Source organism: Gavia stellata, chromosome 29, assembly GCF_030936135.1.
Source record: "Gavia stellata isolate bGavSte3 chromosome 29, bGavSte3.hap2, whole genome shotgun sequence".
Classification (NCBI taxonomy): domain Eukaryota; kingdom Metazoa; phylum Chordata; class Aves; order Gaviiformes; family Gaviidae; genus Gavia; species Gavia stellata.
This window is the reverse complement of record NC_082622.1, coordinates 1,281,200-1,305,987: the sequence shown is the minus strand read 5'-3', so window position 1 is coordinate 1,305,987 and position 24,788 is coordinate 1,281,200. Positions and strand designations below refer to the sequence as shown.

Sequence of the window (24,788 nt, the reverse complement as noted above, 5' to 3'; positions counted from 1 at the left end):
ATTGCAAGTCTGTAAAATAAATACATGTCTATTGGGGTATGACCAGTGAGTGTTTTAGAGCTGACTGGCTCTCTCTTAATGTAAGAAGGGACTGTGGGAATGGTTTAAATGAATATTATTGAATAACATTTCCATTTCGAAAAATATCTTTCCTATTTAAACTTACTAGTTTGGACACTTTCTCTGTTTTACTAATACAAAGTTGCTAAAATCTTAGACTTTCAGCAGAAGTTTGTGTTTTTCCAACAGCTGTGAAGTACTTACTGGAAAGCTGGCAGTTAATCCTCAGCTACAGTGGGGCTTTTAAACAGTTACCCAACTGCAGCTCCAGAAATTTAGTAGAAGAGACTATTGGAACAATTAGCCCTTAATGTTTTGCCACTTATATCTGTATTGTTACAGGCTTTGTACTTGTCTTGGATTCAGTTCTGTTCTTTATGAATGTTCTTGCATGTCGTGAAGGCGACTGGAGGGACACTGAACAGTGCCATCTCGCGGTGTCAGGCTGGAGAGCGAGCGCATCCCTCTGCTGTGTCCCGCTTGTTTGGAGCTCCAGCTTCTGAACCGTGGCAAGGGGTGCACCTTTTGAGACTTAAAACTATAGAGCAGTGTGATATTTGCTCCAGTAATGCTCTTCTCATGTTGAGAAGCAATTTATTTAATTCACCTGACAAAGAAGTGGGGTTTCATCTTGATTATCAGAATTTCAAAAGCACATGAGATAATTGAGGGACACAACAGGAGGATTTTGGATCTGTTCCGATAATGGTAGCATGACAGGCATACAGAAGTACTTCTTTGTGGAGGAGATCTAAGATGAGGTATAACCTTGTCCTTGAATTGTAAAGGGCTGGAAGTTTGAAATGTCATTTTTTTCTGAAGCTGGATAGCAGCCATGTTCATCCTAGAAAAATGAAGAGCAACATATACTCATCATGGTCTCTGCAATGATCCTGAAATCAAGTATTTGCTTGGCAGTATCACAGATACAAGTTCTTTCCACTGCAGTTTATTGAGGGCAAAGTGTAATACCCAATTGGATGAGGGTAGACCGAAGTAATGACTTTTAAAAGCTTAGAAATTAATTTTTCAGATTCTTTTTTATAAGGCTTTGAATAAAAAGTTGACAGAAGAATAAACTTTAAAATATTTGTGTAACTTTTTTATCAGTTCTAGGTCTCGTTCAAGATCATATTCTCCATCTCATAACAGAGAAAGAAACCATCCGAGAGTCTATCAGAACCGGGATTTCAGAGGTCATAATAGAGGATACAGGAGACCGTATTATTTTCGTGGCCGAAATCGAGGGTTTTATCCATGGGGCCAGTATAACCGAGGAGGATATGGGAATTACAGGTCAAACTGGCAAAATTATCGCCAAGCTTATAGCCCTCGTAGAGGGAGGTCACGCTCTCGTTCACCCAAGAGAAGGTCTCCTTCACCGAGGTCTAGAAGTCATTCTAGAAATTCTGATAAGTCATCTTCTGATCGGTCAAGGAGGTCTTCCTCTTCTCGGTCTTCCTCAAATCATAGCCGAGTTGAGTCTTCCAAGCGTAAATCTGGAAAGGAGAAAAAGTCATCTTCCAAGGATGCCCGGGCATCTCAGGCTGCAGGAGATAATCAAGGTGATGAGTCTAAGGAGCAGCCATTTTCAGGAGCAGTGGCTCAAGACGTCAAGGCATCTGAGGGATCAAAACCATGGCAAGATATGACCACCTATGGTACAAGTTCAGCATCAAGAGCTTCTGTGTCTGAACTTAGCCCAAGGGAACGCAGTCCTGCATTAAAAAGCCCTCTCCAGTCAGTTGTGGTGAGGCGTCGTTCTCCTCGGCCAAGTCCATTGCAAAAGTCAAGCCCTCCGCTGTCCAACCCATCACAGATGAGCTCTGGTTTACAAAGCAGCAGCACGTCCTTTCAGGCGGGCCCTCATCAGAGTCCATTTGACCACGGCTCGGCAGGTTTGAGCCCAACAAGGAAGAGCCCTGTGTGCAAAAGTCCAACACCAATCAGTTCGATTTACAGTACATCTCAGAAGGAGGAAACCACAGCTCCTGGAGGAGGAGCCTTCTCAAAAAGGCAAGTGATGTGTTTTGTTGTGCTGCAGTGTTTTGACAGGCCAGCTTGCATGTGTAGGTGCTCTCCACGAGCACTGTAAGGGTTCTCAGTGTGTGTGCAGGCTCCAGCTGGAAAGACGCCCTGGTGTGTGCAGGGTGCCATGCTAGCAGCTGCCAGCTGTTTGGGCCTGGTATTGTCTAAATTACAGAACAAAATACAGACCTGGCCTTGTGTTGTAGGAAGTTGGAGTTAGTTTTCTGACTTGGATAGTTCTAAAGAATACGTAGGTTGCCTGCAAAAATGTTCAGAGCTCGTGAACACTTGAAGTGAAGATGTGCCCAATGAGATTTTCTAGCAACCTAACAGTGCACACTGGAAGCTTGCATTTCTAAGTTATTTACTTTTTGGTTAAAGACATTTTTTTAACTCTTACTGCATGCCTTGCTGCAAGCAGCCTAAGGCAGGTGTAGTTGCGGTGCTTGTGCCTGCATATGTGGGTAGTATGAGAAACTAAGGCACCAAGATCATCATTAAAATTAAGACATCCTTCCATACAGAAGGCATCAGCTTACCATGTTTGTGTTTGCTTGGTTAGTCCACTGCAGATCTGTGCCTGAGGGTGACACTTTGTTTTAAAAGATAAGGTAGCGTTCACAAGCACTTTTAGATCTCTTCTTTAATTATTTTTAAAGTTATTTTGGACTGATTCTGTATCAAGCATGTCTGAAATTTAAAAAGGGGGAAAAAAAAAAGCTGTAACTTGGGTTTTTCAAAGCACTGAACTAATGTCCTTGGGCTTTACTGCTGTTTCCTCAAAGCTAGGGTTTTGCTTAATGAATGCTTTAAAACATAGTTCTGATGCTTTAAACTAGCTTATGATAAATTGTTTTTCTCACTAGAAGTGTTTTGTCTTCTCCCAGCAAAATAAATATTCTCCTCTGTTAACCTTTTTGCTTTTATTTGTATTTACAGTCTGTCATGAAATATTTAGCTTACCTATGAAACTTGCATCCAAAATTTGAAGTAGCTTTTGAGGCTTTTATTTCCAGTGTGTTGTTTAAAGCAGAACAGCCCAGTTTGAAAGTTTTGATGTGTTGTTCTCCTGAACCAGGTTTGTAAGTAAATAAATCAATTGGGTAAGATGTTACTATTTTCCTTAAAATGAATCTGTGGGTAAGCTGTTTTTTATTTGTTCTTAAGCCTCATTTCATCAGTTCTGCATATCCATTTTCTTCTACATTTGCTGAATTTATTGAGAACTGAAGGTCTAAATCCAGGCTGAGTAATCTGCTTTACATTTTAACTATTTTAGGGCCTAGAGACAGCTTTCTGTACAGGCGTAGCTTGGTGTTCTCTAAAATTTGACTGTTTTCAACTGAAGTATTAACCTCTTTGATTTTTAATAAGAGAACTACTGTAATGTCTGTTTTATGAACAGGTATCTGGAAGAGCAGAAGACTGAGAATGGGAAAGACAAAGAACAGAAAGTAACAAATGTTGAAAAAGAAAAAACTAAAGAAAAAGGGAATTTCTCTGAGTTGGGATCAACAGATGGAAAGGCAAAACCTGACTCCTATGCATCCAAAGCTGACTCTGAGAAGGGATACCGTGGCAGCCAGTCACCCAAGCGCTACAAGTTCCGGGATGACTTTGATAAGCTAAAGGTCCCAGAGTTCCACAAGGAAAGTCATTATGGCAAAGAGGAAACAGATGAGCAGGAAAAGAAAGACAAGGCAAAGGGCCGAAAAGATTCGGAATTTGATGATGAGCCCAAATTTATGTCGAAAGTCGTAGCAACTTCAAGTAAAAGTCAAGAAGAGGATAGGCCAGGAAAATGGGAAGGTGTGGTGTTCTTGCCACCTGGAAAAGAGAAGCAAAGGAAACCTGATGAAATGGAGGAGGAAAGCTATTCTGAAAGATCAAAAAAAGAAGAGAGACCAGCATCCAAGAGAGCTGAACCAGGTCACAGGGGGTTTGTTCCTGAAAAGAATTTTAGAGTGACCACTTACAAATCAAGCCAGGAAAAAAGTTCTTCCCCCCCACCAAGGAAGGCTTCGGAGGTAAAGGAGAAACCAGGCACCAAAGGAGAGGGGCTAGCTCCTGGCAAATCCTCCTTTTCCATTACTCGTGAGGCCCAGGTCAATATTCGAATGGATTCCTTTGATGAAGATCTTGCACGGTAAGTATTTGCTATTTTTTGAGAAGTCTAAATAGTGATTTTTGCCTTCTTTTCTTCCTGTGAGCCTCATATGCTTGCCAAGTGTGAGGAAGGCTAAATAATATTGCATCACAATTTGCATTTTTTGGAGATAGAGATTAAAAGTTTTCTGGCGTTGTACTACTTGTGTGACCCTTTTTTTTGTGGTGGGAGGTTAGAGGGGTTACCAGTTTGCAGATGATGAAAGTATAGCATGAGGGTTAAACAACTTCTCCTAATCTTTTGTACGACTAGGTGTAAGATTAGTTTAGAATGTAAATGCTTCTGCATCAGGTTCCACGCTACACCAGGCTCTGGAAAGAGTTAGGTACTCAGTGGCTTCTTGCTGCTAGAAGCTTAGTGGTATGGTAAAGTTACAGTGCTGCTTAAATGATGTTCGATTCTCTCCAGTGTGTTTAACTACTCTTATTCTCAACATAGCATTACTGAAACTCTAGGAAGCTTTGAGAGCCAATTCAGCATTGCTTCAAGAAATCTTAAGACAGTAAAAAGTTATTCCAGAAAATACATTTGTACAACAGTAGCCAGTAAGTGTTAATACGCTCTGTGGCATGTTAGAGGATAATCTAGAATTTAGGAACAGTAGCAGAAGAATCACAGCCAGCTAGTGGTATAAGAATGGGCTTCTGTTTCACAGGGTGTCAGGGTTTAATACCTGCACAGCCCTCTGATCACAGAATAACAGGTGACCTGAATTATTACAGTAACCTAGACCAGAGTATTTTAGAGATGTTTAAATAAGCATCCTGCTCATGCTATTGAATATTCTTAGGTACCTTCATAATACTACATAAGAAATGCAGCCAGCTTCCAACTTCTGAAACATTAATAATCTTAAACTACTTCCCTTTACCCTGTTCTTCTATTTCATGTGGTCTGTTCTTTTTCTAGTCCAAGCGGCATATTGGCTCAGGAACGCAAGCTGTGTCGTGACCTTGTGCACAGCAACAAAAAAGAGCAAGAATTTCGTTCGATTTTCCATCATATTCAATCTGCTCAGTCTCAGCGAAGTCCTTCTGAACTGTTTGCTCAACATATAGTGACTATAGTCCATCATGTAAGAGGTAGGTCAGAAGTCCATGTATCCTCAGATGAGGGTTCACTCCTCTCTTGCCCAAATAAGTGGGTTTCATGCACTCTAGTTAATGCTGAAAGAGTTGTTTTCCATAGATGAGAATAACAGCCCAATCATGAGTCATCTTTATTTACATAAATGACTTTTCTTCTGGAAAGGCAGAAGAGGCATTCTTGCTTTTACCTGAGCAATAGTCAGAGAGACTGTAACTTAGAATTTGTGTATTCTGGTGAATTTGTGACTCACTTGAATAAATTGTTAATGTCAAGGTTGAAACTGAAATTTGTCAGCAGTATTAGTTAGAGCTCATCACCAGTGTGCTTCACGTGTCCTGCATCTGAATTTGACCAAGCTGTAGGACTGATGTGCTTTGTCTTTTTACAAAAATGGTACTAATATTTTGGCATTGTTTACTCAACCCCCCAACAGAGCATCACTTTGGGTCTTCAGGAATGACACTGAATGAACGCTTTACCAAATATCTAAAGAAAGGAATGGAACAAGATGCAGCTAAAAACAAAAAGAGCCCTGAAATCCACAGGTTGGTGCCATTAGACACTGTCTGACTTTTTAGGGGTGTTTCAGATTTCCTTCTCTTAAACTCTGCAATAATTCCAGAATAATTCAAGTATATAAATAGCTTCAGCAAAAGAAGGAAAAATATGGGGAGTTTTAAGTACCTTTTGGAAATATTGGTCTGCTTTAAATGACATTTGATCTAAAAATTTGAGATTCTTCTTAGGAGCAAGATTATATCTGTGTACTTTCTTTACTTTTAGGAGGATAGATATATCTCCCAGTACATTTAGAAAACATGGATTCTCTCAAGAGGAATCGAAAAGTTCCAGAGATCCTGGCTTCAAGGTGAACTGTTACTCTGATTAGTTTAATTCAACAAAATGAGTGCATTGGGCATGAACTTAACAGTGATGTTTTTGTTTAAATTACTCTCTACTTAAGTTTGTGTTTTTCTTTTAAGGATGGGCATAATTCTAAAAATGAACTACAAAGGGTTAATTTTTATTAAAAATGTATCAACAACCTTTGTGAAGTGGTTAGACTATGGTAAATGACCCCAAAGTCAATTGAGGTGAGCTTGAGAAAAAAGAGAGGATTTTTGGAACAAGTGCCCATGATGAGAGAAGAGACTTTTTGTGATATTTTTCTGCTTGTAAGTATTATTAAATCAATTGTATACATGCAATATTTCCAACCATGTTTTCAAAAAGACATGCATGTCAAAAAAGAGGAAAGTAAAACTAAATACTTATCTAAACCAAATACACTATTAAGCAGATTATAAATTTTGTTCTAACAACTTACTGTACCATTTCTGTTGATTGCTGTTACTTTAACATTCAGCACTTGTTTTAGTAGAGCCAGACCATTTGGAATTTAGTATATTAGCTTTTCTGAGTAGATGAATGTTAAGCCATTGCACTCATTGTAAACAATCATAAAAATGGCTTAATGGTAAAATGTTTGGGATTTTAACCTTTGTTTATTCACCTTCATACATATTTACGTTGAACGTTGAAGAGATTTTAAACAGTCCTGCTGAAACCTTACTTGTTTCATATTTGTTTTCGATTTTTTCCAAACACACTTGTGGCTTGACATGGACGATGGTGAGATGGATTTGATGGGCCTGAACTCTGAGCATCAGCTTGGCAGAGTGTATTATAAACGTGGTTTCCAAACAGCTCGCCAGCCTTCCGTGAAACAGACGTGCCCTCACAAACCCAAATAGGTGTTTGCTGTACCACATAAGGGAGCTGCTGCTGATTTTGTCACTTATCTGTCATCCATCGTGTTGGGAGCAGTTTTATTCTCAGAGTAGAAATTAAAGCTCTTTGCCTGGGGAAAGTAGAAGAGCAAAATACCAAAACAAAACGCCTGCTCTCACTCCTGCGTTATTTGACATATTTATTTAAACAAAAAAGTGTTTAGAAACTCATGTAAGTAAAAAATTTAATAGCTAGAGAATTACTAATACTTTTGTATTTAATTCAAGACTATTAATATGATGTATGTTGCATATCGAGTCATACAGTTCCCAAGATTAGTATTGTGTAAATAAAGTAGCAATCGCTAAGCACAGCCATGGAGGCTGTGTGTTGTTGCTAGCAACATCGTATACAGGCTTCCTGCAGACGTAGTGCTACTCAGTTAAATGTTTGTCAGAACCACAGCTACTGTCAATTTGCTGCTCCCGTATGTGCAGTCAGCAGAATCTCATTCAGGTACCACTGGTCTTAAAGTATATGCAGGTAACACAACTTCTCATTTTCCGAAGAAACTATCTTAATCCATTATTTAAGCAGAAATTTAAATAGGACTCAAAGCAAGCATTATCAGATTTTTTTTTAAATTAACACCGTAAAAAAAAAAAAAATGCTAGCTGTTGAGTGTTTTTTCATACGGCTGGTGGGGTTTTGCTTTGTGAAACACCAGGGGTAGCTTGCATTAGTAGACTTGCTAGGATTATGTGGAGAAACACATACTTCCGTCTGTGGTGACTTCTTGGCATCTTTCACATGGTGCCTTCCAGTCGAGGGGGAAGGAGTGCTATAGGTGACGTCTGCCACAGAGTAAATCTTCCTGACAGACGTATTAAAAGCTACATGTCAGTGGGATGTTGGCATTCTCCCAGATGCACTAGGTTGCTGCATTTCAGTGGCCTCCATCTCTTACCACTTTGATCAGTAATCACTACCTTAGGTATTTCCAAGCAGCAAACAGCTTTTGCTTCTGCTTAAGTACTGTTTCCAGACCTGGTGATTAAAATTCCTTTGCCCTGCTAGATGATGTCTGTCAGCAGGATAGCGAGCATGCTGCTGTTCAATGACAAACGTCCACAGGCTGTTAGACATTTTTGACATGCTGTAGTTCTGATACATAATCAGTTGGATTGGACTTCCAAGTTGTTCTCATCTCTCACTGGCTGTGGTGTACAATAAGCGTCAGCTTCTGTTTCTCCCTCCCCTATTACCAGGCTATGCTGCTTAAAAGAGGAGAATAAAAGTTAAAAAGCAGGGATCTTAAAAAGCAGTAGGAAAATTGAAGTCTGATAAATGAACATATTTTAATAGTGTATTATTTTACATCTTAAAATGGATTATTAATTAGTGTTCAGATAAACTCCTGTTCTCCAGAAGTGTGTGCAGTCAATAGCAAAGTAATGGTGCTGAACTAGTGCGTTACAAGCCTTTGTATTAAACTCGTCCCCTCTTCCCTGCATTTGTAGGCTGAAGGGAAATATAAGGACGACCCTGTTGATCTGCGCCTTGATATTGAACGCCGTAAAAAACATAAGGAAAGAGATCTTAAACGCGATAAATCCAGAGAATCGGTGGACTCAAGAGATTCAAGTCACTCGAGGGAAAGATCAGCTGAGAAAACGGAGAAAAGTCACAAAGGCTCAAAGAAAAAGTATGTAGGAAACCTAATAGCCATTTCCTTCTGCCTTTCATATTTCTGCTATTAAGGCTGGAGACGACATCATGTACATACGGTTGTACACCTTTTTGACATAAACTCCACCAGTGGCATGAATTATTCCTCTGCGTGTCTTCTTGATATCATTATATCTATCTGAAACACTAAATAATTGTTAAAGGTAAATGAGAAGGCTCCATGTGTCAGAATGGGTGAGTCACTTTTCCTTCTTGTTCCCATTGTGTTATGGAGAAGAGCCATGTTTAAATGACTTTGCTTTAATGTTAATCTAATCCTTTTCTATTAGTTTAATTTTCCATTTGACTAAAACTCTGTAGGTGCATGCTTATCTCATAGTAGATGGTGTAAACACCTCAGAAAGAAGCAAAAAGTTCTTTCTGGAGAAGACTTGGGACCTGTGTTAGATCTGCGTATTGTAGCTGATCCTGAGCTCTTACTATGGCTTTTCCTACTACGAAAAGGAAAAGGAGAGCATTGCATTGGTAGGGGAGTAATAAAGAAATGGTTCTGTAGCGAACGAGTCACGACTGAGTTACAATGCTGTTGATGTCCCCTTCACCTCCATTTTCTATCACTGAAACAGGAAGCACCGAAGGGTACGTGAGAGATCCAGATCCAGTTCGTCATCTTCACGGTCCTCTCATTCAGTCAAAGCGGAGGAATATCCTGAGGACACTGAGGAGAGGGAGGAAAGCACCACAGGCTTTGACAAGTCCCGACTTGGGACTAAAGAATTCACTGGTCCCAATGAGAGAGGAAGAGCTAGAGGGACCTTTGTAAGTGTTCTCCACCCTCCCTGCCCCAAATATCAATTCCCAAAGTGGTCAGAAAGTGGCCATTGTGTATTGCTCTTTCACAGTTAAAGCATACCATAAAGGAGAAACCCCAAAGACATTGTCTGGTTGTGGGTGATGAGGCAGAATATGATTGCTTCAGGTCTGGAGCACAAACCAAGGTGCTGAGAATATAGTCTGGGCTGTTGAACTCAAGATGTATGGAGCAGAATCAAGCCTGGAAGCTTTTCTGCATTAGTAATTGCTGAGCAACCCTGATGGGCAGCATGATGTGCGTCAGTTTGGGTTAGGCTACCAAAGTGACTCATCTGGTCATAACCAAGCTTATTGTTTGCAATTCTTATGCCTTAGCTACATAGATGTCTTATGTGTATATTCTGTTTGTCAGATGTTTTCTCTTGGGTGCTCTGGAAATGCCTCTACACGATCTTAAACAGCTGTATAGAAAAGGTGATGCACTGTGTGATCAGATGAGCTAGAAAACCCTAAAATGTACTCTTATTTTCATGATAGGTTAAAGGTGTTCTTGGATGGTTAGAGAAGTGTTGTATCTCTTGGTGGACCTGGGCGCTGTCTCGGCGTGGGAGGGCAGTGCCACAACAACAATTTTATTTTTCTTCTGTGTTTTGCTGTTGCAGCAGTTCAGAGCAAGAGGGAGAGGATGGGGCAGAGGCAACTTTTCAGGCAACAATAACAGCAACAGCGGTGGCAACAACGACTTCCAGAAGCGAAACAGAGATGAGGAGTGGGATCCAGAGTACACACCTAAGAGCAAGAAGTACTACTTGGTATGTGTCTGAAGTACTAAAACATGTATATACACTCCAGGTATATCTGGTCTTAAATGCTTTAGAGGTGAAAGTGCCAGCTGTCATTAAACTAATCCACCAGGTTAAGGCTTCATGTGACACTTCTTCACAAGAAGCTGCTGGCTCATGGCTAAAGAGGACTTGTTTCTGTTCATTGTAGAGTCGTTTGCCATTAAGTTAAATCCTAAAGGCCAGCTAAAGAGCATATGTTTCACAGTATTGTAGAAAACACAGCTTAAATCTGTTAGTCTGTGGTGCAGATGACCTACATTTCTTAGTTCTTCTGTCCCCATAAAGTGTCCAGCTTCCTGGATGGGTTAGTACTGTTCCATTTTCTTTCTGGTGATAACAGTCTGCCATACTAACAGGCATTAATCTGGGAGAATCCTGTCTGTGTTACTGGAAAAAGGGGCAGTTTTAAACAGATGCTAACTCATTTTTTTCTCTTCCTGATTTGGGGTACTTGAGATCCCTAATCTTCTCATTAAATAATGCAGTATTTCAGTCTAGTACTTCAAACAAGAAAGCCTTGATTTATTACTGCATTTTTCTCTGATCTTGTTGAAGGCAGAATTGTAATTTTTGGGGTATCCAGTCTCTACACTGCACTTCAAGTACAGAAAGGGATCAGCTTGAGCCCAGTGACATGGCCCATGTCAGCTTGTACCAACTGCATCTGCCTTAGCTCACACAAAGCTTTCCTGAAAGCGGCACTCTTGAGTACCCAGCAATAAGGAATGAAGCTGCCAAAGTGGTTTGACTGGCAAGAAAATAAAGGAGATGTGTAGAATATCTAAATCATGGAATTGCAGAATCAGCAATGGTATTCCAGGCCTAGGCACCTGTCCCCTGCCCACCCCTAAATATTCTACAGACACCTTCCTGTCAGCGTGGACAGGTTGCCATGCACAAAGAGCCTGTGTAGCAATTGTGCATTCCTGCCTTTATCTGCTGTTTTTCTTCCCCAAAACAAGCCAGTATTTCTCTTTAGATGGAGTTATTCACTGTGGCGTAAACATGGCAGTCTGATTCATGCTGCAGGGTTGTGTATCACAAGCCAGAGTTTTCCTGCTCTCATGTTGAGTAGTCAGTCTGTTTCAACTGATGTCATTAACTTCCTCCTGTGCAGCACGATGACCGGGAGGGCGAAGGTGCGGACAAGTGGGTGAACAGGGGCCGTGGTCGAGGCGCTTTCCCCCGAGGAAGAGGTCGCTTCATGTTCCGAAAGTCAAGCACCAGCCCCAAGTGGGCTCATGACAAATTCAGTGGCGAAGAAGGAGAAATCGAAGATGATGAAAGCGGAACAGAAAACAGAGAGGAAAAGGACACCTTACAGACAACGACAGAATAGTCGCAGTGTCTGCGTGTTTCAGAGAGCCCTGGCAGGAGGGAAGGGGTTTGGCACAGTGCTGGTGCTGGAGGTGGTCAGGGCGATCCTAAAGTGCTGAGCAGAGCCCCGGAGAGGAGCTCTGAACCAATCCTGAAGTTAACTGCATTTCCAGAGTTCAGCCTCCCTAAGTGTGGACTAGAACTGATAAATCATTTATGCTTGGATCCACTCGTGGAGTATATCTTCCCAAAGACTTACCTTCTGGACTGAATAAGGTCAGGTACTGGGTGAGATCCTAGATTTTCTCTTGTCTGTGACCTTATCGAATGGTCGGTTATTTTTTTGGTAACAGGCTTTGAAGACAATGTGGATTTTGGTTTGTGCCCATCTTAACCCAGTAGTCTTGACATTTTTGTTTCTCTTTTATAATTTGAAATAGTAAAGGTCGGGATTAACTTGCCAGTTCAAATTTTTCTCCCCTATTGTGTATTCAATTTTTAAAATTCATACTCTACTTATTTTAGGCCTTTACGTATGTAGTAACATCAATTAAATGATAATTTTGGAAACTATTTTTGGTTCTTATAAATAAGAAAACAATGAAGCATGTGAATAAACATCTAAATGTTAACTTGTTGGGACCAAACTGCTATGATTTTTTTTTTAAACTTTTTTTTTATGTAACAGTTGAGTTTAGGGCCTTTTAAAAACGATTGTTTTCCTTTTATGTTGAAAGTTAACAAAATTAGCATGGTTTAAAAAAAAAAAAAAATAATTACACCCTACTTTTCACCACTGTTTGTGTACACTGTTAGGCCTGGTGTGTGCTGGAGTCCCAAACTGCTTGTAGGCATTTTGTGTATCCTCTTTGCAGCTGGTTGTGAACTTGAGTGCTCTTTCCAAGGTAACATAGTTTTCTAAGAAACTTCAGAATTCTTCTAGGTTAAAAATATAAAAGGAGATGAGAATTTTTCAATATTTTTTATTAATCTTTTTATAAAAACAAAAGGCAAATCCCTCCTGTGCTGGTTAAGGACGGCCGTTATGATGTATTTCTTTTTATCTTCTACTTAAAACTATTCTGAAGAAGTTTGCAAATAGTTTTCTGGCTGAGTCAGCGAGCCTTCTAGCAGGAGAGGCATGTCCATGCACCGACGCTGAGTGTGCACGTGCTGTAAAGACACCGCTCTCCCTCCTCTCCATCTCTGCCTTCCCTTCCCCAGGATTGCTGTGCTGTTTCCCCCCACACACTAACTAGAGTTTGGTTTGTTTTGACTTGAACAGTTCCTGTTTAGCAAAGCCCTGAAGTTTGTTTATGCAAATAAAATACAATAAAATAAGTAGTAGGTGTAACTCTGCTTTGTTTTGTGTTCTGAGTCGGGGGCTCCTGTTGCCAGACACTTGCCCTCTGAATTAACTGGTGAGGCCAGAAGAAGCACAGGCCCATGGCCAGCCCCAGTGCGAGCTGCAGAAGACTTGCTGGGAAGGGAAGCTCTGGAACACGGTGCTCCTGGAAGAGGTTGGGCCAGCCAGCAGTCACTAGGAGGAAGCTCAGCCTGCTCCCTGTGGGGCTGCCCCTGCTGCTACAGACCAGCAATTGCAAGCAGTGGTGCTCCTGGTGCAACGCAATTCCCGTTTTATACAGCTCTCCAGGTGGGGAACATGGCGCTTGGGAGCAAGTAGAAAAACTGCCCTCGCAACAGAGGGGCGTGCAGGAGCCGGTCGGTTTTCTTGAGTTACCTTCCTGCAGATGCAAGAACCAGGCGGCCTCGGGGCGTGTGTTTTGCCATTACCCTGATGTGCTCTCTAAGTTGGCTGCTCGAAGCACTAACTGCTCTTTTTTAAGTGGTTAATAGACCCTTTAGCCCCGTTGTGTTAGCAGTGATTGCATGGGGGAAAAAGGGGGTGACACGGCCACAGTCCCCATTCCCCGGCCCTGCTGCCACTAGGGTTGGTGTCACCCTAGAATAGGAGGAACAGCTCCATCCATGCTCTAAACTGACCTCGTCCCAGAAGACCCCAGCTCCAGGCAGCCCGGCTTTATGCCAGCACTAAACCCCAAGGCTGGGCAAGTGCAGCCCAGTAAGCTGGCCATTGCCTTGGCTGGTGCCAGGCAGTAAATGCTTTTCCATCGCTGCCACCTCAAAGGAAGATCGCTCCTTGCACTGACAGCGGCGGGGGGATGCTGGGTGTGCAGCCTTCGTGCTGAATTTAGGCGGCTGCCTGCACTGCAGAGCAGCATTCGTTGCTGGTGTTGGTTAATGGTGTTGGCTAACAGCAGTTGAGACAGTGATGTGGGTTAACGGTTCATGTTTCCTTTCACACTTGAATTTGAGCCCTTGAGCCAACTTGGGACAAAGGGCGCCCAGTGTTCCCTGCTCCTCAGCCTGAACCGCCAAACCCAGGGGAGAGCACGCTTCCCGCTCCGCAACGGAAACCTCCGCCAGTGCTGATCCTCGGGCCGCCTCCCCGCTCTGTGGTTCAGTATTGCCACGTCAAACATGTTTGATCTAGAGGAACATTCATGCTGTCAGCCTGGACCAAGCGCTGGCCAGGACCAGCCGGGAAGCCCTGGGACCACTAATGACCCTTCTGGCTGCTGCATGCCGTGGAGGCACTTCAGCGGCAGGGACACAGCAGCCCTCTGCGCTTGCGGTTTGTGGGTTTTGGCCCCTCTGTGGTTGAGGTTTCACTTCCCCCTCCACACCTAAGGTGACAGATGCACAGTGAGACCCGGGCGGCTTTGAGCTGCTGTCCACGGCCGGGTGCAACTCCTGCCTTAGTGCTTTGCTCCCCGGATTCACAGCCTGCGCTGGCCCTGCAGCCCTGCCCGCGTCGGTCACATTCGGCTGCTGCCTGTGTGTGCAGCTCAGGTAGGGACGCGCCATGGGAGCGGGGCCGAGACCTCAGCGCTGGTGTTGGGCACGGCCGTGCCACGCTGTGGGCTGCTTCTGGGTGCTGTTGTTAGGGCAGGGGGGGCCTGGGGCTGCTCCTAGCCCCGTGGGAGCTCAGGGTCTCTCCCCTCCCCTTGCCTCGCAGGGCAGCACCTCCCTGGCTGTCGGAGCGAGGCGGGAGTGGTCGCAGAGCCGTGAACCCCCTCTGTGCTCTGCAGTGGCAGCTGGAGTTGGCTGCCTCTGCTAAATCCACCGTGTAACGGCGATAGCTCAAGCCACACACCAGTGTTTCTGAGCTGCTGTGAGCACACGCGCCTTCCCCAGCTGGCAGCTGCTGAGTTCGCCGGGTGGCAGCGGTGGGAGAGTTCGGTGGGAGAGTTCGGACAAATTCCCTCCGGCTCCCGGTAGTGACGCTGGGGGAGGCGGTGAATCGCCTGTAGCGAAGGTGTGAGCGTTGGGAGGGTTTGAGTCAGCGTTGGGGCAGGAGAGAGGCCACAGCGGTGTCTGTGCATCGGATGGGATCGCTCCAGGGGAGCCCAAGCCCATGCAAGGCGAGCGGGGGCCCTTCTTTTCCCCATAATGCTGCAGCTGCAGCCTCAGGTCTCCTCAGATGCCAGTGCCAGCCAGCGGCAGCACCAGCAGCCCTGACTGCCTGGCTCCACACGTTACCGCTGCCGCCCTCCTGCACGAGCGGCCCTGTGCCGGCAGGCCCGTGGGGGCTGGTCCCACCATGTCCGAGCTCACCATGTCCGAGCTCACCCTGCCGCGGCCCCGGACAGCCCAGCCCAGGCGATTCCTGCGTGGCTGCTTGCGGGGATTTGGCTGTACCAAAGCCTTCTGGCAGCCTTTGGCACAGCGGGGAGGTGCCAGAGGAGGAGGAGGGCAGCGCTGTGGGTTTGTCCCCGGTTCCTGGTCCCTTCCTCTCCTCAGCTCTTTCTTTCCATGCAGCAGTTTTGTGACTGCCTCTGCTCTGGCCGCCATGCAGCAGCCCCAGCCTCCTGCCGCCCCGGCCCTTGTCACCAAGCCGCCCTGCTGCCGTGGGTCTCCAAGCCCTCCGCCTGCATCAGGCGGTGCCAGGGCTGGGTGCAGGCGCAGGGCAGACTGCGGGAGCTGGCCTGGCCCCGGCAGTGCGGGGCTCCCCACACCGCTCATGCCACAAGCAGGGCCATTGCCTGTGTCCCTGCGGTGAAGCTCCGGGGCAGCGATGCTGCAGTGGGGCCATGCTGCGCTGCGGGGCCAGCGGCTGCAGGTGCAGCTCCCCGGGGGCACCCAGAGCCGTAGCCCGGTACAGCTGGGCCCTGGGGCTGTGCTCCCCACCGGCATTCGGGGCCCAGCCGCAGCAGGGAACCCCCTCCCCGCTCTCGCAGGCACCTGCCCCGAGGGTGAGGCCGAGACGCCGCACTGAAGCAGATGCCCAAGCCCTTCCCAGTGTCGGAGGAGAAGGTGGGTGGGGGGCTCCATGCTGGGGGCAGCCTGGGGCTTGGGGGGACACAGGGCTCTGCAAGCCAGTGGGTGCTGCCGGGGCTGGTCCCCAGCTCGGAGTCGGGACCCTCGTGCCCCAGCAGGTCTCCTCTCCCGCAGGCAGAGCTGCGGCCAGCGGCGCAGCACCCGGCACCCGTCTCGCAGCCAGAGCTGGGTCAGTCACCCATTCCCCATTCTGTGGGCTGGGGCCATGCCCTGGGGGGGGCTCCCCTGGGCTCAGGGTGCTGGGGAGACCTGGGGAGCAGCCAGACCCCACGAGCCCCGTCCTGCCCTTCCCGCACAGACCGTGAACCGCAGCTCTGCCGGGCCCTGTTTGACTATGTCCCAGAGCTGCCGGATGAGCTGCCGCTGCAGCGGGGAGATGTCATCCGGGTCCTCAGCAAGGTGAGGGGGTGCGGGAATGGGGGCAACCCCGAGGCTCGTCCCTGGCACTGACGCCTGCCCTGCCCGCAGCGGACAGAGGTCGAGGGCTGGTGGGACGGGCAGTGCCGGCACCGGAGAGGGCTCTTCCCCAACAACTTCGTGGAGCTCCTGCCGGCACCAATGCCCACGGTGAGTGGGGACTGCACCAGAGCCACCCTGCCCGTGCTGCCCCGGGGTCGTGCAGCCAGACCCTGCACCCTGGTGGGCTCTGCAGGCCCAGAGTCCGGTGTCTGTGGGGCTGCACCATGCCAGCGGTCCCTGCCTGTGGTCCCAGCGCTGCGTGCGCTCCCGTGCCCCGTCCTCACCCAACCCCGCTTTCTCGCAGCTGAGGCCGGTGATGCCGTCTCGGGATGCAGAGTCTGGTGAGTCTGGCCACGGTGGCCATCCGGCCACAGGGGCCTCGATGTCCCACCAGGACGGCTGGGCGGCCCCACGGCCGGGTGCGAGGTGGGTTGGGGCAGTCGGGGGGTTGGCCACGCCGAGGGTCAGGAAGAGCCCCGTAGGGCGCAGGGATGCGGCATGGACCAGCACCGAGGTGCTCTCTGCTTCGACTTCCTTCCCAGCGCAGAGCCGATTTCCTCCAGCGTCACGTGCACGGTGTGGGGCCGTGGCAGCTGAGAGAGCCTGGCACGGCACCGCGCCGCACGGCCTCGTGGGCAGCCCCGCGCCAGCAGGTAGGATGGAGCAGCTGCCGCTCCAGGGGTCCCATGCCCAGGGACCATCCCGGTGGCAGCACCTGCACGGGGCCACACCGCTCCCGGGCTGTGCCGGTGCCCCAGGAGCCAGGGGAGCTGCCAAGGAGGAGCAGGTGCTGGCGGGATGCCGGGCAGCTCCTGGCACCATCAACCCCGTGCCACTGGGAGCGATGGAGTCCTGGGACCCACAGAGCAGCTCCCCATGCCCTTGGGGCCAGGCCCCCTCGTCCCCGTCCTCTTGGCCCTCGTGGCTGCAGCTGTCTCTTTGGGTGGATAAAACCTGCAGGCATTTTTGGCACCTGTGAGGCTGCTGTGGTGAGGGCCATGCAGGTGGCAGCAGGGACTAGACGGCATCAGGGCTGCTGGCCCGCCATGGGGACAGGGTGGCCCGCCACAGGGACAGCATGGCCCACCACAGGGGCAGGGTGCCCCGCCATGAGGACAGGGTGGTCCATGGGCACATGCCTGTGGCCTGGTGCCCTGTATCCCACTCTGCTGGGGGGGCCCATCCCGATGTGACCCCGGGGCTCGGTGGCAGAGGGATGCTGCTGCACCGTAGGTGGCAGCAAGACGGCATCCTGCCCTTGCCACAGCACCAGCGCTCTGGGGGAGGTTTGCAGCCGCCTGCTCTGCCGCGCACAGAGGAAGCGCTAACCGCAGTGGGGCTGGGTGCTGGGCCGGGTGCGAGGATGGGTGCAGGGATGGGTGCGGGGCTGGCAGGAGGGGTGGTTGCCCCCAAACCAGCAGACAGGGCCCTGGGCACATGGTGCTGGGGGCGGTGGGGCAGAGCGACCATGGGTTTGGCTGGGTCCCGCTGAGCATCACTGCTGGCCATGGCAGATGTGGGAGACAGTGCCGGTGGGAGCCATGGGCCCAGGAGCACCGTGGGACATCATCTCCCACCGGTCCTGCCTGTGGGCGCCTCCTCCCAGGACCCCCCTGTCCCCATCCCTGTCCCCACACACAACCCTGAGCCTGAGGCCCCTGGCAGGAGCAGGCTGTGGGGATGGGGGGGTCCTTCCCCCAGCGCCTGACGAGCCCCTTTGCTCCCCGGCAGCCTGTAAGACAGCGAAGGACGAGGAGGGGGAGCACCCTGGTGAGTCCTGGGCTGGGGCCGGGGGAGGAGGGAGGGATGGGGATGGGGATGTGCCCAGGACAGGACTCCTGTGCCTGGGGCAGGTCCCTGGTGCTGGGGCATGGCTGCGGCCGGGGCTCCCCAGCGGGAAGTGCTTCCTGCCCCGCTCTCGCCCAGCCGTGCCGCGTGGTGCTCATTGTGCCGGTCCCAGCCCCAGCCCCGGTCCTGCCTCCTGTCCCCAGAGCTCCCAGCACCAGCGAGCATGGAGCCGGCCAAGCTCCCCCCCAGCAAGAGGATGGCTCCTGCTCCCCCCGTCCCTGCCAAGGCCAAACCAGCCTCCGCACTGGCGAGCAAGTAAGACACACGTGGCCATGCCGGGGTGTCTGGGGCTGCCACGATGCCCCCAGAGCTGGGATCGTGCTGGTGTCCATGCTTGGTCCCTGGAGTGGGGCTGGCGTCTCCCCTGGGAGGGCCGCGCATGGCCCGGCTGTGCCGCTTTACCGCCTCTGCCGTCCCCAGGCCCAGCGCCCCCCAGCCCTGCACCTCGGCCGACGCAGAGCGGGGCAGAGCCGGCGACCCAGGTAGGCGCTGGGTGCCGGCACCGGGCACTGCAGCCAGCGCGGGGCCATGCCCTGTGCCAACGCCAGGCCCTGGCACTCTCCCTTTGGCAGATGCCGACGGCTTCAATGCGGTGTCAGTCACCACGACCAGACTGAGCCACCCCACGGCTGCACGCCCCCGGGTGCCGGGCCAGCGGCCGCCCAGCTTCGCGCTGGGGAGTGTGGGGGGTCCCTGCGGGGGGGAGCAGCCCCAGGAGCTGCCCCACACTGGGCTCTGCGCCCCTCTCCCTGGCACGGGGCAGGCACCTGGCTCGCCATGGACCACGGAGGTGCCGGCGGCACCGCGGCCGGAGGAGAGGCTGGCCCTGGAGGACCTGAAGGCCGAAGTCCGGACTCTGCACATCCTCGTGGACCTGATGCGAGTCCAGCACCTGTGAGTGGGGACGTGGGGTGTCAGGGCACTGGCCATGGTGGGGGGGGTCCCCAGCGGCTCCTGGTCGCTCACTGTCAGGTCTGGCCCCGGCTGAGCCGTCCCTGGTGCGTTGCAGGCGGGACCTGGAGGACATGCGGCTGGAGGTGTGCCAGGAGCGGGCCAAGCGCCAGGCGCTGCAGGTGAGTCCTGGGCAAGGGGCTGCCCCCGTGCTGGGGTCCCCGCTGCCCCCACAACGCTCACAGCCTCTCCCTGCAGGCAGAGATCGAGCGGGTGAGGAAGGTGCTGCCCTGCTAGCACGGCTGGGGGCGGTGGCTGCAGTGCCCACCCCTCTGCAACCCTGGGGGCACGGGGCAGGAGGTTGGCACAGGGTGCTGCGGACACTGTGCCGGTGCTGTGCCATGTGCCCGCCCCATCCCCGCTGCCCCCAATCCAGGTCTGCATCAATCGGGCACGAACGCCTGCCCCGCATCCGAGCAGGGCTCCCTGTGGTGGGGCATGGCCCCGAGGCCGTGCAACAGCCCCCGGGGGTAGAGATGTTGTTTAAAATAAACTATTTTGGGCACAGAGCGCTGCTGGGCTGTGTGGCTGCTGCAGAGGGCAGAGCCCTGGGGCTCTGCTGGGGGCTGCCATGTCCCTGTGGGTTTGGGCAGGGCTGGGCTGGCGCTGCCGGGCACAGGGGGTCCACCATGGCACAGGGGGTCCTGTCATGGCACAGGGGGTCCCACCATGGCACAGGGGGGTCCCACCAGGGCTGGCTCACTGCAGAGCCCAGGGCAGGAGCCTGCGGTGCTCAGCGCCAGGTGCTGGGAGCGGACATGCTGGCAGCCATGGGCAGGGTTGCAAACTCTGCCAGCCAGTCCTGGGGTGGGGGGAGCCGAGTGTCCCCCACCACCTCCTGCACCTCATCCCAGGCTGGGGTGCAGAGCTGGGGCCTGCAGCGGGGCTGGGGCAGCACCTCCTCCTCCTCCTCTTCATCCTCCTCCTTGTTCTCCAGCCCCCGCATCATTTCCCAGCCCCAGCACATCCTGGCCTCCAGCCACTGGCTTGAGGCTGGGAGAACATCTGGAAAACATCTGGATCCTGCCGGTGCTGGCGGTGCAGGGGACCAGCCTGGGAAGGAGCTATTTTTATAAAGCTGCCGGGGAGGGGGCTGGGGAGGGGGCAGCGGGGCCCCTGCACCCCGCGGGGCTGGGCCGGTGCGGGAGCGTGGGCAGGATGTGGACCAGCCCCGCAGGGAGCAGCCCGTGTCCCCGGGGAGCACCCACTGCCCCGAGAGCCCAGCGGGGAAACATCCGCCCCGGCCCCGCTGGGAGGGCGCTGGGTCAGGGCCAGGCGGTGCCGGAAAGGACCCGGCTAATTTTAGTGGGGCCGGGGGGAGGGAATTGGCCAGGGGTGGTGGCGGTGGCCAGACCCCCCCCCCCTCTCCCCAGCACCGCTTGCGCCAGCTAATGCAGCAGTGGCCACCCTGGCATGCAGGGCCCCCCTCCCTTGGCACGCAGGGCCCCGCCACGCTGGGCACCAGGTAGTGTATAACAGCACCATGTTTCTGGGGCAGGACCCCACAGCTTACACGGATGTACGGCCCGACCGCAACCCAAGGGGATGGGCCTCCCTCTGGCACCGAGCCGATGGGCCAGCGCCCGCAGCCGAGCCCGGCAAGGTCTGCCTTGTCCTCGTCCTTGTCCTCGTCCTCGTCCCCGCAGAGTCCCGGGGATGCTCAGCTGGTGCTGGCAGTCGTACCAATGCTCAAAGTGCATCATGTCCCTCAGCAGTGGGGCCAAGTCTGGCCCTGGGGTTGCCTGTGACACCAGAGTCCGGCTGGCAGCCGTGCAGAGATGCTCCAGGGCACCTCCTCCAATGCAGGAGCAGCGAGCAGCCACCCCCGTCCCCCCATCTCCTGGCCCCAGACCACGTCCTAGGCAGTTCCCGAGGTGGGACGGTATCAGCTGAGCTACCGGGGGCAGCCGGGCAGAGTGTCAGCACTCAGTAGTAGTGGACACGGCCCAGGGTGCCAGTGCCGGTGCCCAGGATGTCGGGCTGCCCGTTGCGCCAGATCTCACGGATGATGCGCTCGCGCTCCTCCAGCCGCTGCGCCCGCTCCAGCTCCTCTGCTGAGGCAAAGACGTTGATGGCCAGCGCTCCGTCCCCGGGGCCATGGCTCTCCAGCGGGATCTCGGTCACTGGCAGCAGTGACTCAGATGCCGCACGGTCAACAGTGTCCTCCTCTTCCTCATCTTCGTCCTCATCTTCCTCCTCCTCGTCCTCACTGAGGTCCCTTGGGTGGGGCGGGGGGCGCGCGCGGGGCCGGCAGGAGAGGCGCAGCACCAACAGGCACAGGGTCAGCACCAGCCCGAAGCAGACACCCAGCACAAAGTAGAGCCCAAAGCTCTCGGGGTTGGCTGTGGGGAGAGCAGAGGGGATGAGGGACTGGCCTGTGCCTGCTGTGGGGCCCATGGTGGCCCCAGGGTCCCCTTGGGATGTGTCCCTGCCGGTTCTGGGCAGGCTCACCTCGGATGTGTGCATACGCAGCCATGCTGTTGCTCAGCAGCTCCATGTCCCTCCTGCGGCTCTCCATCCTGCGCCCGGTCACACTCAGTGTCTCTGGGGACGGCACGTGCTCGGCATCTGTGGGACATGGGGCTGAGCAAGGTGCTGCTGGGGGCTGGAGCCCCGCCCCCACCCCCCACCCCCACCCCCCACCCCCGGAGCCCCCTATCCCTTCTGGGGCCGGTCCTGCATGCGACCGTGCCCCCGAGCTGGAGCAGCGACTTGTACGCTGTCTGGGCTGCTCCAGCCAGGGCTGAGCCCCAGCAGGTGCCAAACCGGAGCCGTCCTGCTCCTGCCGCCCCTCCGTCCTTCCTGTGGGACCAGGACGGATACGGCTCCTTCAGGACACCGCGTCAAGCGGATCTGCGGCACCAGGCCAGGCTTTCCATCCCGCACCCCAGCCATGGGCACTGGACACGGACACGAAGCCGGGCTACGAGGCTGGGCTTGGTGCCGAGCGGGGCCAGGATCCCGGCACATCCCTGCAAGCCTGCCCATGCTGGCAGGGCCGCAGGGCACGTGTGAGCTGGTGCTGCCTGTGCACATGTGCACGCACACGTGCGCTCCCCACACAGCCCCTCTGAGGCCACGTCCGTCCCTCCCCGTGCTGCTCCCAGCCCAGCTCCAGCCTCGGCTGTTTGCTGTGGGGCCCCGTGCCCCGGGGGGCAAGGACCGGGCCATGGTGCAAAGGCCGCCGGGTCAGCAGGCAGCAGGGAACACCACTGGTCTGGGGCTGACCCGGAGCCCCCCCAGCTCCCGCCATGTCCCTGGGGCCGGGGCAGGCGCTGGCCCCACTGCAAGAGGAAAAGCTGCCCACGCCCTCCCAGCGAGGCTGGCCACAGCTCCCACGGGAACCTGCCTTGGGAGCTGGGAGGGGACGTGGGCGTCCCCGTGACATCTCCCCCTTGACACCCCGTGGGGGACAGTGCCTGAGCCCCTGCTGGGGTGCAGGGGCAAGCACCCACCTCCTCCTGCCCAGGGACTCGTGTGGCCCCAGGCAGCTGAGCACCAGCCCTGGCAGCCCGTCCCCGTGGCCCCTCGCTGCCCCGTGATGCTGGTGTGGGGCTGGTGCCCCTCAGCTGTGGGGTGCCGAGATCCCCAAGGCGCGGGGCTGGGCAGCGGGCAGGGCAGGAGGCGATGCAGCGCCCAGCCCTGGCAGGGGATGAGCTTATTTCCCAGAAACAGCTCCACAGAGGGAGGAATGAGGAAAGAAATGCAGAAAATGTGACACATCAGCAGAACCGTCCCCGGACAGTCCAGCGCTGCGGGGCCGCTGCACATCCCGGGGCTGGGCAGCCCCTCGCAGCGGGACACCCCAAAACACAGCCAGCAGCATCCCCAGGGCGGGCCCGGTGCCTTCCCCACGGAGCAGCCCCACTGCCAGCCCCTGCAAGGGCGCCGGCTGGGAGTTGCACAGTCCCGCTGTGGGGCTGGAGGGGCAGAGCCCCGCCATGGGGCTACAGGGACCCCCAGAGCCCTGCTGGCGGCAGGGCTGCCAGTGAGGGCACCGCAGGGCTGGCCCCAGGGCCACAGGGGTGCTCAGCACCCAAAGCTGGGCACCCGCAGCTGTGGGCTGTGGCAGGGTGGAGGTCCGGGGCTGTAGCCGGCACAGGGAGTGAGTGAGGCTGGGGACAGCGGGGACAGGCAGAGGGAGCTGGGCCCTGCTGGGTGCTGCGTGCTGGGCAGGAGAGTGCTGAGTCCCCACCGCCGGAGCCGGGGCTGCCCTGGACCCCGGGGGCACCAGCGTGGGATCTCCCCGGGATATGGCTGCGCCTGCGGGCACAGCCCTGCATCCCCAAGCGCCCGTCCCCAAGTCCCCAAGTGCCAAGCCCTGCATCCTCAGCCGCTGCGTCCCCGAGCCCTGAGCTCTGCATCCCCAAGCACCCAGCCCTGCGCCCTCGAACCCCACGGCCCCAGGCACTGGTCCCTGTGTGCCCAAGCCCCGCGTGCCTGGGGCCTCAAGCAGGGGACAGGGCAGATCCCCGACACCCCGTTGTGGCCATCAGGGCTGGGTGGACACGGGGTGCTGGGGTCCTTTGGGGTGCCCTGTCCGCCCCGTGGTCCGCTGCGGCCCTGAGCCCCCGTGCTGGTGGCCGGGGGCTGGTGGGGCTGGTACTCACCGGGGTGGTGGTGGCCCCGGAGCGGGGCGGGAAAGCGAGCGGCGGCAGGAGCCCGCTGCACTTCGGCTGGAGAGAGGGAAGAGAGAGAAAGGTCTGTTTAGCATTAACGCTGCAGCAACAGGAAATAGTTTGGAGGCGGCTGGCGGTCAGCGCTCCCCGCCGGAGCCAATGGCAGCCCCGTCCCGACGCTGAGCGGGGCGCAGGGCTGGGGTTCGTCCTGCTCCCCCGGGACGCTGCGCTTGGCCCTGCTGCCGAGCCGCCCCAGAGCAGGGAGTGGGGCCATGGGCGGGCAGCTCCAGGCCCCATCCCAGCCGTGCCCAGCGCCCATCTGGCAGGATCAGGCTTGGCCGTCCCCTGGCCCAGGCTGGGCGGGCGGTGCCGGACGCCGGCCGAGCACCTCGGGCTCGCGGGGCTGTGCCTCGGCCTGGCGAAGCCCCCATGTGCAGTGCCGCAGCCACCCAGGGATGGGTGCTCAGGGTCTCCTGAGGCAGCCCCCAGCCCCCGGGGAGGTGTGGGGACACGCAGGGTCCTGCCCTGGTCCTGGCAGCCCACAGCGGGGCCGTGTGGGGACGGAGCAGCCCAGGCCATGGGGCAGCATCCTGGCCCCGTCACAGCCCACCCTGTGCGGGCTGCTCGGAGCAGCAGCAGTGCTGGGAAAAGTCGAGGGCATGGGCAGGGGGCTCTGCCCCACCCGGGCCAGCCCAGGGCACATCGGGCTGGTGGGGCTGGACCCCCCGGATGCAGCACTCTGTGCCTCACATTTCTCCCCAGGGGCCAGTGCCGGGCCAAAGCAGGGGCCTGGGCTCAGCCCCGGGCAGG

The 24,788-nt window shown here is 53.6% G+C and overlaps 2 protein-coding genes across 4 annotated transcripts in view; one reads left to right on the top strand and one right to left on the bottom strand.

The window, feature by feature from the left end:
- THRAP3 (thyroid hormone receptor associated protein 3) overlaps positions 1-13,074 on the top strand; it is a 28,397-nt gene extending 15,323 nt beyond the window's left edge. Inside the window, exons 4-12 of the mRNA XM_009818468.2 lie at positions 1,171-2,076; positions 3,494-4,234; positions 5,165-5,337; positions 5,778-5,889; positions 6,128-6,212; positions 8,596-8,780; positions 9,391-9,583; positions 10,240-10,389; positions 11,540-13,074. Coding sequence (XP_009816770.2) covers positions 1,171-2,076; positions 3,494-4,234; positions 5,165-5,337; positions 5,778-5,889; positions 6,128-6,212; positions 8,596-8,780; positions 9,391-9,583; positions 10,240-10,389; positions 11,540-11,761 — 2,767 coding nt within the window. The 3' untranslated portion in view covers positions 11,762-13,074. The remainder of the gene's footprint in view (positions 1-1,170; positions 2,077-3,493; positions 4,235-5,164; positions 5,338-5,777; positions 5,890-6,127; positions 6,213-8,595; positions 8,781-9,390; positions 9,584-10,239; positions 10,390-11,539) is intronic.
- Positions 13,075-20,841: 7,767 nt separating this feature from the next.
- EVA1B (eva-1 homolog B) lies at positions 20,842-24,073 on the bottom strand. 3 transcript variants are annotated; one of them, XM_059830885.1, is made up of 4 exons: positions 24,022-24,073; positions 23,331-23,341; positions 21,811-21,964; positions 20,842-21,701 (listed from the first exon to the last, which is right to left on the bottom strand). In XM_059830885.1, the coding sequence occupies exons 1-4, from the start codon at positions 24,071-24,073 to the stop codon at positions 21,286-21,288; spliced, it is 633 nt and encodes a 210-aa protein (XP_059686868.1). In that variant the 3' UTR covers positions 20,842-21,285. The 3 variants fall into 3 exon arrangements, with proteins under 3 accessions (XP_059686868.1, XP_059686867.1, XP_059686869.1); XM_059830884.1 differs by lacking the exon at positions 23,331-23,341 and having other exon boundaries at positions 24,026-24,073; XM_059830886.1 differs by lacking the exon at positions 23,331-23,341 and having other exon boundaries at positions 21,811-21,927; positions 23,970-24,053.
- Positions 24,074-24,788: the final 715 nt, after the last annotated feature.

Excerpts from the sequence above, each read along its gene's own strand:
- EVA1B (XM_059830885.1), bottom strand. The coding sequence starts at position 24,073 with ATGCTAAACAGACCTTTCTCTCTCTTCCCTCTCTCCAGCCGAAGTGCA. Across the intron at positions 21,702-21,810 it reads TGCGTATGCACACATCCGAG|CCAACCCCGAGAGCTTTGGG; the intron begins GTGAGCCTGCCC and ends CTCTCCCCACAG.